General features: G+C 56.2%; 1 protein-coding gene across 3 annotated transcripts in view; it reads right to left on the reverse strand.

Moving 5' to 3' along the window:
• Positions 1-502: 502 nt before the first annotated feature.
• Positions 503-15,538, reverse strand: part of ST3GAL1 (ST3 beta-galactoside alpha-2,3-sialyltransferase 1) — an 87,932-nt gene continuing 72,896 nt past the window's right edge. For 2 of the 3 annotated variants that reach the window (XM_073794782.1, XM_073794783.1), the window contains exons 4-8: positions 10,713-10,909; positions 9,395-9,574; positions 8,083-8,128; positions 6,844-6,963; positions 503-4,958 (exon numbers count right to left, since the gene is read on the reverse strand). In XM_073794782.1, coding sequence (XP_073650883.1) covers positions 4,785-4,958; positions 6,844-6,963; positions 8,083-8,128; positions 9,395-9,574; positions 10,713-10,909 — 717 coding nt within the window. In that variant the 3' untranslated portion in view covers positions 503-4,784. Of the gene's footprint in view, positions 6,964-8,082; positions 8,129-9,394; positions 9,575-10,712; positions 10,910-15,538 lie in introns of all 3 variants that reach the window. The other variant, XM_073794785.1, reaches the window with a different exon arrangement.

Consider the following 15,538-nt stretch of genomic DNA (forward strand, 5'->3'; position numbering starts at 1 on the left):
ACACCAGCTTTACAGAGTCCTGGTAGTGGACTGTTGGATCTATTTTAAAAATTGGGCAGTTTGTGCCAGCTCTGGATCAGACTTGCATCCATTCATGGACGAGTCTTCTTTGGGAAGGATGGACACTAATCTGCCCACATTGGCCTATTTCATTCAGCAAACGCTTGGAGCAGCGGGCTTGCGTCTCCACCAGCCTCCTACGATGCATCTATTCTTGGTTTCACACTCCCTCTGCTGGCCCGTAGAGTGGTCCCCGTTGGACAGATGAGGCAGCTGAGGTTCAGAGAGGTTGGGCGACTTTACCACAGTCACACAGCAGGGAGAAGGCACGGTTGCATCTGAGGAGAGGCTCTCTCTCCATGTCCTGAACATCTGGGCACTTAGTTCAGGGCAGACACTAACACAGGAGGCGTCTTTTTAGGACTGAAAACATCTCCTGAGCGGAAACCTCAAGAGATAGCACCAAGGTACAGCCCTCACAGAAAAACGACAGACACACCCAAACAATAAAATAGCTCTTTTTTTATTCACTTTGATTCGGATCATTGGAAATGTTCAACAATAAATTAAAAATAAAAAACAGAGCAGAGGCTGAGGAAGGCAGACTCTTGCCAAGTTCATTCAGAAGAACAAACACTTAGCTGCAAAACCTGGGAGTGAGGCAAGGGGGGGGCAAAGAACGCAGATTTTAAAACACCACCAACCAATCCAACAAGATTGCAAAGAGGAAAAAGTGCTCAGGAAACTTTGGCTTTGACATGAATTCAGTTAAGTGCTAACGTGATGGCGCACCCATGTCCATCCTACCGGGGCCCTGTGAGGGCTCCCAGGTTAAAGCTGATGTCTGGACCAGGACGTTGGGCAGGAGGGCGACAATGGCAGTTCAGAAGCTGAGCAACGGGGTCAAGTTCAGCACGAGTACGGACCTCTGATGGTCTGGGAGGGAGACAGGAGGCCAGAGGCTGGCTGCTTGTAGGAAATGCAGTGCTTTGGGTAAGGACAGACTATGTGATGCTGCTTTGCCTGGCCTGCTGTTCCTCCTACACCCTCTTCTTTTTTTTTGCAGAGGTGTCGTGGACTGCCCCCCAGGAGGGCTCAAAACTTGTTAGCCCAGATCCCAGGAGAGGATGACCAGCCAGTGGCCTCAGGCCACGTCTGCTGCAAACCAGATGTCCACGATGGACACAGTGACATCCCCGAACTCTGGGGGAGCGAGGACAGTTGCCAGTCCCTGATGGCACGTGGCTGGAGTCCAGCCATCTTTGGCTTCCCTGGAGAAAGCACTTCCGACCAGAACCGTGAGAGGGAGAGTGAGCTCTTTTCAGTTTTCCATTTTTCCTTTGGGTTCAAGCTGCCTTGAAGAGAACAGTTAAAGCAAACATCACAGTTCTCAATATTCTCTGTGATTCTATCCCACCTTTGATCCAGAGGCCCAGACTGCGTCGAGGTAGGACTGGCCTCTCGCTGGCCCTTCTGGCCGCGGCAGAGCCTGGGATGCCATCACGTCCCCGAACCCACCCCCAATCCCCGCGACAAAAATCGCCTGCCCCCGTTCTAACCTGGCTTCTCTCTTTTATGTCCTATTTCCTTGGGTCTGCCTTCTCCCACTAAGCCCAGCCCTCGTGGTTTGCTGGACGATGCCTGGTCAAGCCAGGGTTTCAAAAGGCATCAATTCAAGAACTTGCTTCTCTTCCCCAGATCACTACAAACCGACCCTCCTTTCTTCCCCTACAGGTGGGTGAGAGCAGGGGCTCCAGGGGTCGTGTGGCTGCAGACATTGCTTTGCTCAGCTGAGAAAGCAGCCTCTTCACTCCCTGGGGGAGTCAGATGTCTGGGATGTTGGTAACATCCTTCTCCCTCATCAGTTCCGCCTTTCGGCTTCAGGCTCAGCACTGGTTACTGCAGGCTTCGTGCCCGGGGCTGGTCTCCAAGGAGCTCTCTGCCCGCGGAGTGGACAGAGCCCTGGGCTGGGATCCCGGAGCCCCGGGGAGCCCAACTGCATATACTGTTCATGCAAGAACTTCCTTGTGTGGGTGCTTCTTGTCCTCCAGCCGATGGCCAAATCCCCGTGGGAAACACTCTTGTCCAGTTCTCAGCCACCTTTACCCCGGTATGGGCCCCGCTGGTTTAAGGCAATGGTGCGTTAATCCCGGCCACAGTGGCTGGCTGGATTCGGGTAGGCGGCCGTTGTTAAGCCACAAGATGATGTCTGCCCCAGCTCTGGGAAAGCATGATGCTACCTCCTCCACTGGAAGGACGGTGTGAGAAGGCCGAGGCTACAGCTTGCCTCGGGCCACCGTGGGCAGCCTGAGAACGAAGCCCGGCGGTGAGAGGCTTGTAGTCCGAAACCTACACCGACTACAGTTCTTTGAGGGGTTGGATGAGCCTGGCTGGGAAAGCCCACCTCTGGAGCCAAGAACACCCTATTTTGGCTCAAAATCTGTTTCACAACTGGTTCACTTTTGCAATCACTTGCCTTCTCTGGCGTTGCTTTTCTCATCTGTAAAATGGGATCCAAGGGCTGAAAGGCATCTCACAGTGAACAGCCTGGTGGGAAGGAGAGGTGGAGTGGGGACCAGGCGGCCAACCCAGGTGGCGCGCAGCTCAGCTGTGGACACCTGTCTGCTCTGGGGACCTGACTCAGCACATCCAGGAAAGCTAAGTGCTCTCTCTGACCCCATCATCCTGAACAGACTTGGCTTTCAGGAGAAGGGGAGAGCGAGCTCAGGGGTCAGCCCACACCGCTCCCTGCGCCAGTGTCCATTTCTGCAAGGTTTGTCCCTGGGATTAATCAGCCGACCAGCACGTTTGCTGAATTCTTCACGTCAAGGACTCCCATGAGCTCTAGCCTCTGAGGATTTATGCTCGGAATAATGACCTCACAGCAATTTACAAGCCTTTTATCAGTCAAGAGGGTCTTCAATTTTGCAGAATTTTAAAGCTGGAACAGGTTTTTGTTTGTTAGCTTTTAAAAACCACTTTCTGGATCCTGAATCTTTGAGAATCGAATAAAAACTGGAACCTCTCCCCAGGAAAATACTCATATACAGGGACTCAGGGGAAAAACAAACGCGGTGTGTGACTTCTAGGGATGCTTGTGAATGCCCGTTGCCATCTGTGGTCCATTTGTAATTCCTCTCTCCCCATTTGCAGAGGGAGAAAGTGAGGCTGGGGAGGGCAGGGCTTACCCAGAGGGCTGCAGGGAGCAGCGGAGGCGGCCTGCTGGCTTCCCAGACCAGGACACGGTCACAACTCCTCAAAGTATCAGTGGCCTTTTAGGAAATGCTCTTGACAGAAAAAAATGGGCTGTTTTTTTTTTGTTTGTTTGTTTTGTTTTGATTAAATGTCAGCAACTGGAGCCAAAAATCACTGTCATTTCACGCCTGCGACTCTACTCCCCACCCGGCCCCAAGACAGTGCCGCTGGGTTTGGCAATTCCTAGCCTGAGACTCAATTTAAAGCCCGTAATGAGAAATAAGAAAGGTAGGACTGGGAGAGAAGGAGGCACAGAGCATCCCACAAACCTACCGACCTGACACCCCACGATCTGCCCACCAGCAAGCCCTCAAGCCCTAGACACCACAGTACCCCAAGTCTCAGGATTCCTACAAAACTGGCTTCGAGCGTCCGCACCCCAGCTACCAGCCGAAGCGAGAGCAATTGAGTCACAAAGTGCAGATGACGTCAGTTGAATTTTAAAAACAAAACAATAAATAATCAGGAAGGCTGACAAGGAAGAGCGAGCAGCTGGGACGTGAAGGATGAGGTATGACTTCTCCCCTCTGATGGTCACGTTCCTAGGATGACCCTGCAACCCCCAGGACACCACACAGGTGACCAGGAGGGATCTGGCCCAGAGCGTAGACCCCTGGGGGAAACTGCTGGCTGGTGGCGGCCTCCTGCACAGCTCTGGAAGGTTACGGGCACCAAATCCAGTAGTCTGTGAAAATAAGTCCCCATGGCTGACGGGCCTCTGGATGGAGCCGCGTATCATCTGAGCTTTGTTCCAACTCAGACGCTGGCTCAGGGAACTAGAAAACTGTCCCCGGCTACAGAGTAAGGGGAGTGCACTGCTGCGGTCCCCTTTCCCAAGTTGGGGCTCTTGCCTCATTTCAGCCAAATGCATGCATCTCTCTCCCCAATACAAAGGCACACAGAAGGCGTCAGATCTGCTCTCAGTCATCATGATAAACACAAAGATTGATTACTCAAGGGAACAGCAGCTTGGGAAGGAGACATCTGGATACTTAGAGTCTCTGAAGACCTGTGGGTGAGGAGCCCTCCTGGCCACCATAAATGAGCTTTGGGCAGAAAGGGGAGGCGTGGTGGTCCTACCATGTGAGGGAGGCCCCACATGGCTGTCCTGGGGGTCGTCCTCACCCAGGAACTTCACAGCGAGAATCAGAGCGCTGGCCCCGGACCCGTCAGCAGAGCAGAGTCTCTGTGCATCCTCCCCAGGAGACCATCCTCTTCTTTCGAATGTGGGAGTCTTCGGATTGGACCTCCCCCACAGTCTCCCCACCTTCCCCAGCCCGGAACAGCAGCGAGAGGGGTCTCCCCACCCCAGAATGGTTCTGAGACTTGCCCTGCAGCCCTGGCAGGGCTCAGCAACCTTGCTGAGTAGATTCTACCAAATGTTGGGGTGCAAGAGGCTGCGAGGGGCACCTGGGCGCACCCCTGAGGCCGGCCCTCCAAGTTCCCAGAGCGCAGTGGCTCTGGCGAGAAGCTGGGGCTGGATGTGGAGAGGTGCGCTCTGGTGCATCTGTCCTTAGCCCTTCACAGCGTCATCTTCCCTTGAAGATCCGGATTTTGTTGATGGATGCCAAGGTGGCCGTCACATTGGACTCAAAGTCCCCATCGTGCACCCCAGTCTTTCGAAAAGCCCCTGCCGACGGGTTGTTCTCCCAATAGTGGTGCCAGTTCCCTTTGCTGTCCGCCCCGAAGCCGTACAAGTCCACCTGCCGGGGCAAAGCACAGGTGAGAGCCGGACAGCAGGGCTGCAGGTGGACCCTCTGACAAAGAGAGCCTGCAGGCACCCCCAGCATCTGTAAACACCACTTCCAAGGATTCACAGAAACTCTTCTCCAGGAGCCTGGAACTCCCAGAGGCTTGGGGAAGCAAAGGCAAGTTGAGTAAAAAGTCAAGTCCAATGCCAGAGCGCACAGTGGGAGGCTACGGCTTGTGGGTGGCCCTGCGGGTGCTGGGTCCACCTCTGGGGAGGCACAACCTCTTCTCCAAGGCTTGAGGAGCAGGGCTTCGAGGCCCAACAGCCTGCCTCAGATCCCAGCTCTACCTCTTGCTGATACATCCTGCAAGTCCCGAATCACTTCTCTGAGCCTCACTTTCCTCATATGGAAAATGGGGCCAAGAGCGATGACCACAGTGAGGTGGGCGGTAGCTCTGATCCCTGCCTTCCCTTGGACGAATACCCATCTGGTCCGGGGGTCCTCACTGTTCGGTGGGCGGGGCAGGGGGCGTGCTTCTCATGCATGACAAACTTTTACTGAGCACTTATTCTGTGCCAGGTGCTGCATTAAATCCGTCAGAGTTCAGGCGGATGCTGGCGCGATCAGGGATGCAGGAGTCAGGTCTCAGCCCCTGGCGCTCCTAAATTATAACAAGCACCAACCGGGCCCCCGTGGGGGACAGGGGCTAACGCTGGGGCTCCCTCAACACCAAGGGCGGAGGGGCAGGAGGCCGACGAGAGCAGAGAGAGCTCTTTCGAGCAAGTGACACTTGAACTGGGTCTTGGAAAATGAGCAGAAGGTAACCAGAAAGGGACGGGAGGAGGGGCTTCCAGGGAGAGGGAAAGCTATGTGGGCCGCAGCATGGCAGACAGCTTTCAGGGGTGGGGACCCACCAGGGGCAGGAGACAGCTCTGTGGCAAGTGCAGCCTTTTCTGAAAATGCCAGCAGGGACACGGGCCCGCCCCAGAGCATGCGCTAAGGGATGGGAGGGGCATTTCTGAGGCAGAAGCCCACGGGCTCTTTGACCAGCCAGCTGGAGGTAGGGGCTTGGTGGGGAGATGAGAGGCAGGTATGGTTTCTGGGGTGAAGGGCAGGCGAAGATGGTGGCAGAACAACTGAGGCAGAGACGGTGGGTGGACCTTGCTACCCCCTCGACCCCTCCTCCCTGCGATGTCCACTGATGAGCCTGATGGGGTGAGGGCGGGGATGGGCTGTACGTGACAAGAAGGGACAGCGGAGTGCCCTGCCTGAACCCAAGGCCAGGGAAGAAGCAGGGGGCACTGTGGTCCCCGTCCTGCTTCACTGTCCACGGGCAGCAAGCACCCCAGATCATTGATGGAAACTCAGGCCCAGGCTGGCGTACGGCGAGGCGAATCCATGATCGGAAACACACGGTTGGCAAAATCACTGATTCTCAACCTCCGTGAACAGTGGAACCCCTGCGTGCCGGGTTTCCAACCTCAGGAATTCTGGTGGAAGTGGGCTGGGCTGTGGCCTGGGGGCCAGAATTTAGCTCCACAGATGATTCTGATGAGCAACTGAGATCGAAACCACAACCCCGTACAGCTCCCCCGATTATAATATACTCCTGGGGGCGAGATATGCTTATATTGCCCCCAGATCAGATCTGAGCTTCCACCTGCTGGGCCAGGCTCTGCCTTGCGACCTAGACTTCCCGTGCGGGAGACAGTGCAAGCCTCACTGTAGAGACAGGATCAGAGCTTCTAGAAGAGACAGGCTATGCGGGGCCGGGAGGGGGATGGAGGTCTGCCTGACTGCAGGCGCTCTCGCCACCCCTCTTGAGAACACAGAATGAGGAGCCCTCGGTCCCCGACCCCCTGGGGGGGGCAGGCAGGCATGGGGGAGGGGGTCCTACCTCATCACAGATGTGCAGTGAGAAGATGACCGAGAGGATGCCGGTGGATGGGTACCGCCCGTGGCCCTGCAGCCAGCTGTCGAAGACGTACTTGATGAAGGCTGGGTGGTAAATCAGGATCTGCGGGAGGGAGGACACGGTGAGGGGTCTGGAGAAGGATACCAGGCCTGTGTTAGGTGCCACACACTATTGTAACCTCGGGGGACCCTGTTGGGACTGGAACTCATAACCCTGCACTCGGGGTGGGGGGGTTAACGTTCTAGTGGAGAAGATGGATCATGACCTAAATCACTGAGACACAGAGGATGCTAGAAAAGAATGATGAGACTACAGAGACAAAGCAGAGAAAGGAGATAAGGCACTGGGGTGGGAAGGCTTGCAGACAAGGTGACATCTGAATTACAATCAAATGCAGCCAAGGAGTGGGACATGAGGCTGCAGGAGAAGGTTCCAGGGAAGAGCATGAGCTGGGGGCAGGGACACTCCTGTCACACTGCAGGAAGGCACCGAGCCACCCGTCTGCCTCACATGGGCCTGAATGATCTCCAGTCCCTAAAATGACCCCGCATGCCAGCTCTCCCTCTCCTCATGTTACAGATGAGGAAATCGAGGCTCAGAGAGGCTAAGTGACATGCTCAATGTCACGCAGCCACCATCGGGAAGACATCAGCTCCAGCCATACAGTGACTAGCTGTGTGTCTCTGGGCAAGTTACCTGACCTCTCTGAACCTGATCTCTCCATCTACACATGACAGTGTATGCAAACGTCTGGTGTGGCGGACACTTCATTTCCTTCATCCCTCTGCCCTTTGCCCACATCTTAGCCAATCCCATTCCAGGGCCCACTGGGGAAGATGCAGATATGGAGACAGGTGACGAGGTCTGGCTTTGCAGATGCTCATGCTGTAGGGCAGTGGTTCTCGAACAGCACCAGCATCCCTGGGGGGCTTGTAAAAATCCAGCGTTTCTGATTCAGCAGATCTGGGGTGGCCTGAGGATCCGCATTGGTGACAAGCTCCTGGGTGGTGCTGCAGGTCCAGGGTCCAGGCTTAGGGAGCCTCTCCAGGGTTCGTCTCTCCACTCTCTAAGCGGGGGGCCACCAGCCCCAGCAGCCCGGGGGCCCAGGGGCTCTCCGCCGCCCGATGCTGGCAGAGCAGGGAGACGGTGATCTCCGTCCTCACGCAGAGCCTTGAAAGCGAGGCTGAGCTCAGAGGACAAGGCACCTGAGCCTTGACTCACCTTATTCTTTTTCACCTTGATCTTCGTGGGGACAGGAACGTAGGTGCTGCGGGAGGACAAGGCAGGTGGTTAATGTGGGAGGGGGCTGGCGGCCTGGGCATCAGCTGGTAGGGGCAGCTGGAGACGCAGGTGGGGCAAGCGGGAAAGCACACTCATTCCCCAAGGGACCCCACCTCCTCGCAGTGGCCCATTATGGACACCAGAGGGCGATCGTGGCCCATTCGAGGACCTGCTGCTGCATTATGCCGCCTTCTCCCAGAAAGTTTAAGAAGCGGGATTGCTCCAAGCCATGCACACAGCACAAGCAGCACGGAGCGGGGCCCACAACACCCATCCCCCGCTGCTGGGACGCTGGCTGATAGGCCCACAACGGCCCCTTTTCACCTGCAAGATTTCCCGTGCCCCCAAGATGACGGTATACGTGCCTGGCCACCTGGGTTGCATCTACCTCGGGGACAAGTCACGTTCCAGCTTGTGGGACCAGGAGGGAGGGGCCGGCAGCGGAGCCCTGGCTGGTCCAGCTCCTCCCCTGGCTGCGCCCGCTTCCCTCACTGCCCTCCTCCTCCGAGCACAGCCCCCCCACCCCAGCTTCCCGCACCCAAATCCCTCGGGCTTCCTAACCAGGCCTCAGACAAGGAGGCTTTTGGCCATCTGGGCACTAAGCCACTTCTCTTCAGGCAGGTGCGAGCCTGGCTCTGCGAAGGCGCCAAGCCTCCGGGTCTCCCTGGAGGCTGGAGGTCATGAGAAGGACTAGTGGGAATTCACTGAGACCCGTGCCAAGTGCCCGGAACAAATCAGAAGACGTGAGCTCCTCGGTGCTCAAGGCAGCCGGAGCCGACGTGCTCCACGCCCGGTCTCCCCGCCCGCCCCCCAGCCCGGCCGGGGCCATTCTGACGGTTTGAGAAGCGGGGGCGGGCGGAGGCTGTCATCAACGGGGAGCACCCCAGAGATGAGCGTGGGGTCAGAACTAACACGTGCTGTGTCCTTTCCAGCGGGGCTCCCTCTCCCGAGGGGTCTCCAGGGTGTCTGGGGAAGCAAAGCTGGGAGGTCTATTCGGAGGGGCGGGAAGTCACGAGGAAGAGGAAGGCCGGAGCTCCGGGTGCATCGGGGTGATGGGAGGAGGGGTACCAAGAAGAGCCGGAGGGTCTGGAGGCGGCCGGGGGACTGGGGCTCTGCCCTCCAGGAGGAGGCCTGGGGAGGGGGGTGTTCCGGGGGAGGAACAGCGTGGCGGGGGGCTCAGCGGCCCTCACACAGCAAGGAGCAGCAGCGGGACAAGCAGTGCCCCTCCTCCAGGCGCCCCGAGGGGACTTACTGGGAGATGGTGCCTGTGGTGGTGGCGCTGATTACCCACTGCAGGTCGGTGGTCTTGAAGGGGACCAGGACCATGCTGACGTTCTCCGCCAGCTCCCGGAAGCTCTCGGGGTACACGAGGTGGTGGGTGGTCTTGCTGCCCACGTCGGCCTCAAACCCTGCCGTGGGGGCCTTGTTCATCCTGGGAGGGGGAGGGAGAGAGGACAGGCATCGCACTGCGGCACCGATTCTGAGGGTCGGCTTCAGCTCCGCGAGGCTGTGCTGGGCCCCAACTTCCGCATCTGTGAAATGGGGGCAACTGCGGCACAGCTCAGAGGCTTTTGCTACTTTTTTCTCATTTATGATCTCGAGTGAGCCTGACCATCGCCACCATCGATGGCCTACTCTGTCCTGGTCCAGTGACGCACATCATTGACACTTAATGATGACAGTGTCCAGTACGTACTTTATGGTCCTATTTTTATGGCCAAAGAAATCTGAATGCAAAGAATTGATCCCAGGACACAGAGTAACCCAGAGGCAGCCTTGAACTCAGGGCCTGTCTGACCCTGAACCTGACTCTTTCCCCCTCACCATGGACATGCCCACCGGACACCAGGTACACTGAGGCTCCCTGAGGCCAGGTGAGTGGTCTAAAGACAAAGTCAGACACCACAGAAACAGGGGATGGTTCTAGAAGGTGCCTGCGCTTCTCATCTGAGTCACTGGTGCCCCTGGGTCGGGTGACTGGTGTGGGGATGACAAGAAACATGGGAGAGACCTGGGGCATCTTCCTGGAATACCCATTTTACTTGGTGTCAGGGAAACATATTTTACATTAAAAGTATATAGTTACGTTATGGCCTAGATGGCAAAACAGAGACGGCTTTTATTTTATTTATTTTTTTGGCAGCGCAGCTTGTAGGATCTTAGTTCCCAGACCAGGGATGGAACCCCGGCCCCTGGCAGTGAGAGTGCTGAGTCCTAACCACTGGACCGCCAGGGAACTCCCAGACAGGGATGGATTTTAAAGATTAAACAAGAGTCCTCAAGTTAGTCTTGCCCCCTGGCCAGGCCTCTCAAGGCCAATCTCCCAGCCCCCTGGGTACCTCTGTGTATGGTTTCCTCTCTCCATCCAGAGAGGTCCTGTTGGTCCATCTGCAATGCAGATGGGGAAACTGAGGCCCAGAGGGGGCAGTGAGGGGCCCGGGGTCCCCAGGTAAGGCTGGGCACACCCGGACTGGGGTCTTGACCTCCTGACGCTGAGCCATGAAGCCCCTGCAGCTCCAGGGGCCTGGGGGGCAGCGGGGTGGCCTGGGGGGCGAGGGGCTGGCACCCACCTGAGCACGAAGTCGTGACTGTCTATCTGAGGCCCGTACCAGGACTCTCTCAGGTTGCCAGAGTTGCCCACGACGGCACAGCGCCGGCAGCCCACCAAACTCTTCTCCAGCAGGGGGTCCACGTTCCCGGGCACCACCTGGAACAGCTCCTTGATGGTGTCGTTCAAGTTACTGGGCTGTTTCTCCCGCTGGAGCCTCTGTGGGCGGAGGACGCAGGACACAGTCAGTCTGGATGTGTTACCTCAGGCCCCCGCTGCTGGGCCCCGAGGCCCCTGTGGTTGGTGACCCAGCCCCTCCCGAGTACCCTTCTCTCCTCTGGGCACCTGGAGATGCAGGCAGCTCAGACAGCCACCTCCCCTGCCAGGAGCCCAAGGGCCACTCAGGGAGATGGGAAGGCAAGAGATCATTCACTCATTCTACAAAGGCTTATTGAGCACCTACTACGTGCGAGGTACAGCTCTGGCCTCGACGCAATGAGACTGGCTGGTATGAGTAAAGCACATGGGAGAAGGGTCGGGTGACCCTTCACGCTCGCCTCCCCTCCCCTCTGTTCCCCTCACCCTCCCGCCTCTCAGCTCCTGCAGCCCCAGGACCACCGGGCTCCAGCCAGACTCAAGAATCAGCCCTTTGCCGGATGCATCAACGAGTCCAATGTCTGCTTAACAAATTGTTTTCACACCCACACCCGAGGTCAGCTGCCCTGGGACCTCTCTGACCCACAGGCGGAGACAAACACTGGGTTTATTCTGAGGGTGACCAGCCCCCTGGTTGGCCCAGGGGTTTCCCTAGAAGCAGGACTCTCAGTGCTAAAAGTGGGATGAGTGGGTCTCCCTATTGAGCCCTCTCTCTGTACACCCACGTCCGTCCACTGCCTGAGGGGGAGCTCGGCCACGCTGCATAGTGACCGCTCGCTGATGCACATTACTCCCCCCCTCAGAGTGAAACCTGGAGAGATTTGCTAAGAAGCATCGCATCTGCCTGCGTCACCAAGCCGCAGGGCTGTGTCACTTCAAAGGCTGACGAGAAAGGATGCTCTGGGGCCCGGGTCGGTTGAGCACGTGTCCCGAATCCAAAGCAGGATTTGAAGCCAGGCTTTTATAAACCCACCTTGAAGTCTCTCCCACAACATCACCCCTGCCTCAGAGCCCTGGAACCTTGACCTTTGGAAAGCCCAGTCCCTGAGCTTGGGGAGGGGTAGATGGCTGTGAGGTGAGTCCCACCAGTTACTCGCAGCCCCAGGGACAGGAGAGGGGCTGGGAGAGAAAGGTGAGGCTAGGAGCTGCTCTGGCCACTGTCTAGGAGGTCAGTGACGGGGGGATCGCGTAGGGAGATCCCCAGGCATCTGGTCCCCACCTGGCATTGGAGGAATTAGCATCCCCAAGGAGAGGCACACCAGGAGGCCTGGATGGTCCAATAGATAAAACCACCCAGCATCTCTTCCAGCCTAAGACACTCACATGCTGCGGGAGCCGCAGGCAACGACATCAGGACCGCAGACACACTTCTACTTAGAAACATCACTGGTTACAATAAAAGAAAAAGGGGAAATAGCAAGCGTAGGTGAGGACACTGGAACACTCGTGCCTCGCTGGTGGGAATGTAAACTCGCGCGGCCACCGTGGAAAACTGTTGGGTGGCTTCTCGGCAATTCCATTCCTAAGTGTTAAAAGGAACGGAAATCAGGGAATTCCCTGGCAGTCCAGCGGTTTGGACTCCGCGCCGAGGGCCCAGGTTTAATCCCTGGTCGGGGAACTAAGGTCCCACAAACCGCAAGATGAGGCCAAAACAAAAACAAAAACAAAAACAAAAACAAACAAAAGAACTGAAACCAGGGTCATGAGCACAAACTTGTTCACTCGTGTTCATTGCAGCATTACTCACAATAGCCAAAAGGTGGAAACAACCCAAGTGTCCATCGATGGATGAATGAATAAACAAAACGTGGAACGTGCAGACACTGGAATATCATTCAGTTATAAAAAAAAAGGTCATTCTGATATATGCTCCCAATGGATGAATCTTGAAAACACTTATGCTAAGTGTTATTTCACCGGCTTATTTGCCGGACACAGAAGGACACATATTGTACGATTCCACTTACAGGAGATACTAGAATCGCCAAATTCTAGCATGTAGAATGGCTGCCTGAGGGATGAGAGGGGTGCCGAGGGGGGTGGTTATTAATGGATACAGGGGGCTTTGTTGGAGGTGACGGAAGCGCCAGGTGCGGGTAGTGGTGATGGTAACCCAGCATCGTGAATGCATTTAATGCCATGGAATTGCACACTTAGAAAACAGCGATAAATATTATGTTATGTATATTTTACGACAATAAGACAAAAATTATATCCAGATTAAACACCTGCTCCGATAGGATCTCCTGGGGCAGCTCCAGGCTCCTGAATCACCTGGGCTGATGTGTGACATCTGGGCAACAGAGCCATGTCTCACAGGCTCCCAGGTGATGCTGCTACTGGTGCAGGGACCACACTCTGAGGACCCCTGGGATCGAGGACCACAGCCAAGCTGCCCGGCAGGGACCTCCACGGGGGCCCCCACCCAGGAAGAGCCCTGACAACGTGAAGATGCGCTCAGAACCAGAGAGTGTCCTCCATCCATGTCATTGCCTCAGGGAGCACAACACTGTATGCTGGGTTAAGGGAGCAACACGGCGTTCTTTAATCCAGCGCTCAGCAATATTTACTGAGCACCTACTACGTGACACGTGTGCCTGCTTTGCCTCGGGGGCCCCGGGGTTTGAAGGCTCACAGCCAGCAGGGTACCCATGCTGGGAGTGCAGCATCACGTTGTCCCGTCCACCTACTACTGACTTACCCCTCTTTAACGATTCACTTTAAAAAGTAAGTTTATTTTTAAAGGAAATCTCATCTCTCTGCCACAAGCGGGAAGCAAGAATTACTTGGCAGAAGTAAAAAAATCTGTCCAAAAAAAAAAGGAAAGTGTCCAGTACGATGAAAACAAAACCACTTTATTTGATTCCAGCTCCATCCCGTTGCTTGCCCAGGCAAGCCGCCCTCCTTTGCTAGAACCAAGATGGGCAGGTGTTAGAGGCGCATCATGAAACAAGGAGCGACATTTAATCCTCGCAGCTTCAAAGATGGAAAGAGAATTAAAGCCGAATGACATCCTCGCCCTGAGCGTGATGCGATGCTCTTAAAGGCCCTGCCCCTGTATCACCAGGAATCACGCTGCCCCACCGGCTCACACTTCAGGAACCCTGGCTCTGTTTCAGACACTCACTGGCAGGAACGGAGATTGAGGCCCAGAGAGGGAAAGATCTAGGCCACGGGGTGAGTACAGAGCTGAGTAGAACTCGGGGACAGCGGGCTGGAATCGAGCTGTGTTTCTGGGGATTAGAGCCCTAAAGCATCCACTCACCAGCTGGGGTAGATGAGGCAGGTCAGTACCGCTATGTCCCTGTCTTCCTTGGGAAGGAACTCTCTGAGTTCTCTGCCTTTTGTAAATGACAACGGAAGTCCCAGAGGGCTGCTGACATGCACGCAGGAGAGAAAGGGCAGAAGTTCCAAGACGCCCTTCTCCCCTCTCACTCTTCCTGCCTAGTTTCCAAGCAGTGTATTTCTTGGTCTACAATCAGCGCTCAGGCAGTGGCTGCTGCTGTTGTCAGAGGCTCCCTGGAAGCATCAAGTCTTAAGGCAGAGCCTGGAGGCAGAGGCTGAGGCAGCCAGCATCACCCCACTGCCGCAGGACATGGGGGACTTCGTGATACCCAAGGCACCTGAGCTGTCAGCCCCCAGCTCCTGAAGGCTTCTTCCTGATTCCCCCACGCCTGCCCTCCCTCCCATGTGGGTCTGGAGGAGCAGCGGTGGGCAAGAGGACGGGAAAGCAAGGGTGCCTTGGGGCGGGCGGCCGGGTCCCAGGCCTGGCTCTGTACAGATGGCTGAGTGACCTCAGTCAAGTCCTTCCCCTCATCCCGGAGACAAAGCAGAAGAGGGAGCAGACACGAGGGGTCTGCTCCAAACCAGGGCCCCGAATAGGTCTGGGGAACAGCATGTCTAGGGCCAGCCCCTCTGACACCTGGCATCAATCACCTTCTGCGGGCTCCCGGCCAGCCAAGCATCCTTCAGGGCATTTCCCACCAGGCACGTCATACTTTAAAAGCAGGGCTCTGTGTTTGGGGTCCTAAATCTGGATCTGTCAGACATTGTCCTGGCTGTCTGGGGGCCTTTATGCAGAGCTATGGTGCCTGCTGGAACTCCCAGGGTGTTTTGTTTGTTTGTTTTTGTTTTTTTTGCGGTATGCGGGCCTCTCACTGTTGTGGCCTCTCCCGTTGCGGAGCACAGGCTCCGGACGCGCAGGCTCAGCGGCCATGGCTCACGGGCCCAGGCGCTCCGCGGCATGTGGGACCCTCCCGGACCGGGGCACGAACCCGCATCCCCTGCATCGGCAGTCGGACCCCCAACCACTGCTCCACCAGGGAAGCCCCCAGGGTGGTTTTTATTTCAATATTTTGTGTCTCCGTCTGGAGGGACGGGAGCGCTTGTCAGATGTGGTGTCCTGATTCTTTACTCAAAACATGTGGTCTGTGTGTTGTCAAGGAACCCAGAAGCTCTAAAGCCCTGCTCCTTTCTGTTGATTTCTATTCATGAGGAACCTTCTCCCCTTCCTTCCTACCCTGCAAAATCCCTTCCAAGAGGCTAAACTCCAGCAAAGAAGGACTGCACATAAGGGCTGGGGTGGGGACGTGGGAGGACAATTTGATGAAACGGTAAGAGCCACATGAGAAAACATTCAGCCTTCATAAGTGCTGAAAGAATGCAAATTCATTTTCCCTTGCCCGTTAAAAC

This window comes from Tursiops truncatus, chromosome 17 (assembly GCF_011762595.2).
Source record: "Tursiops truncatus isolate mTurTru1 chromosome 17, mTurTru1.mat.Y, whole genome shotgun sequence".
Classification (NCBI taxonomy): domain Eukaryota; kingdom Metazoa; phylum Chordata; class Mammalia; order Artiodactyla; family Delphinidae; genus Tursiops; species Tursiops truncatus.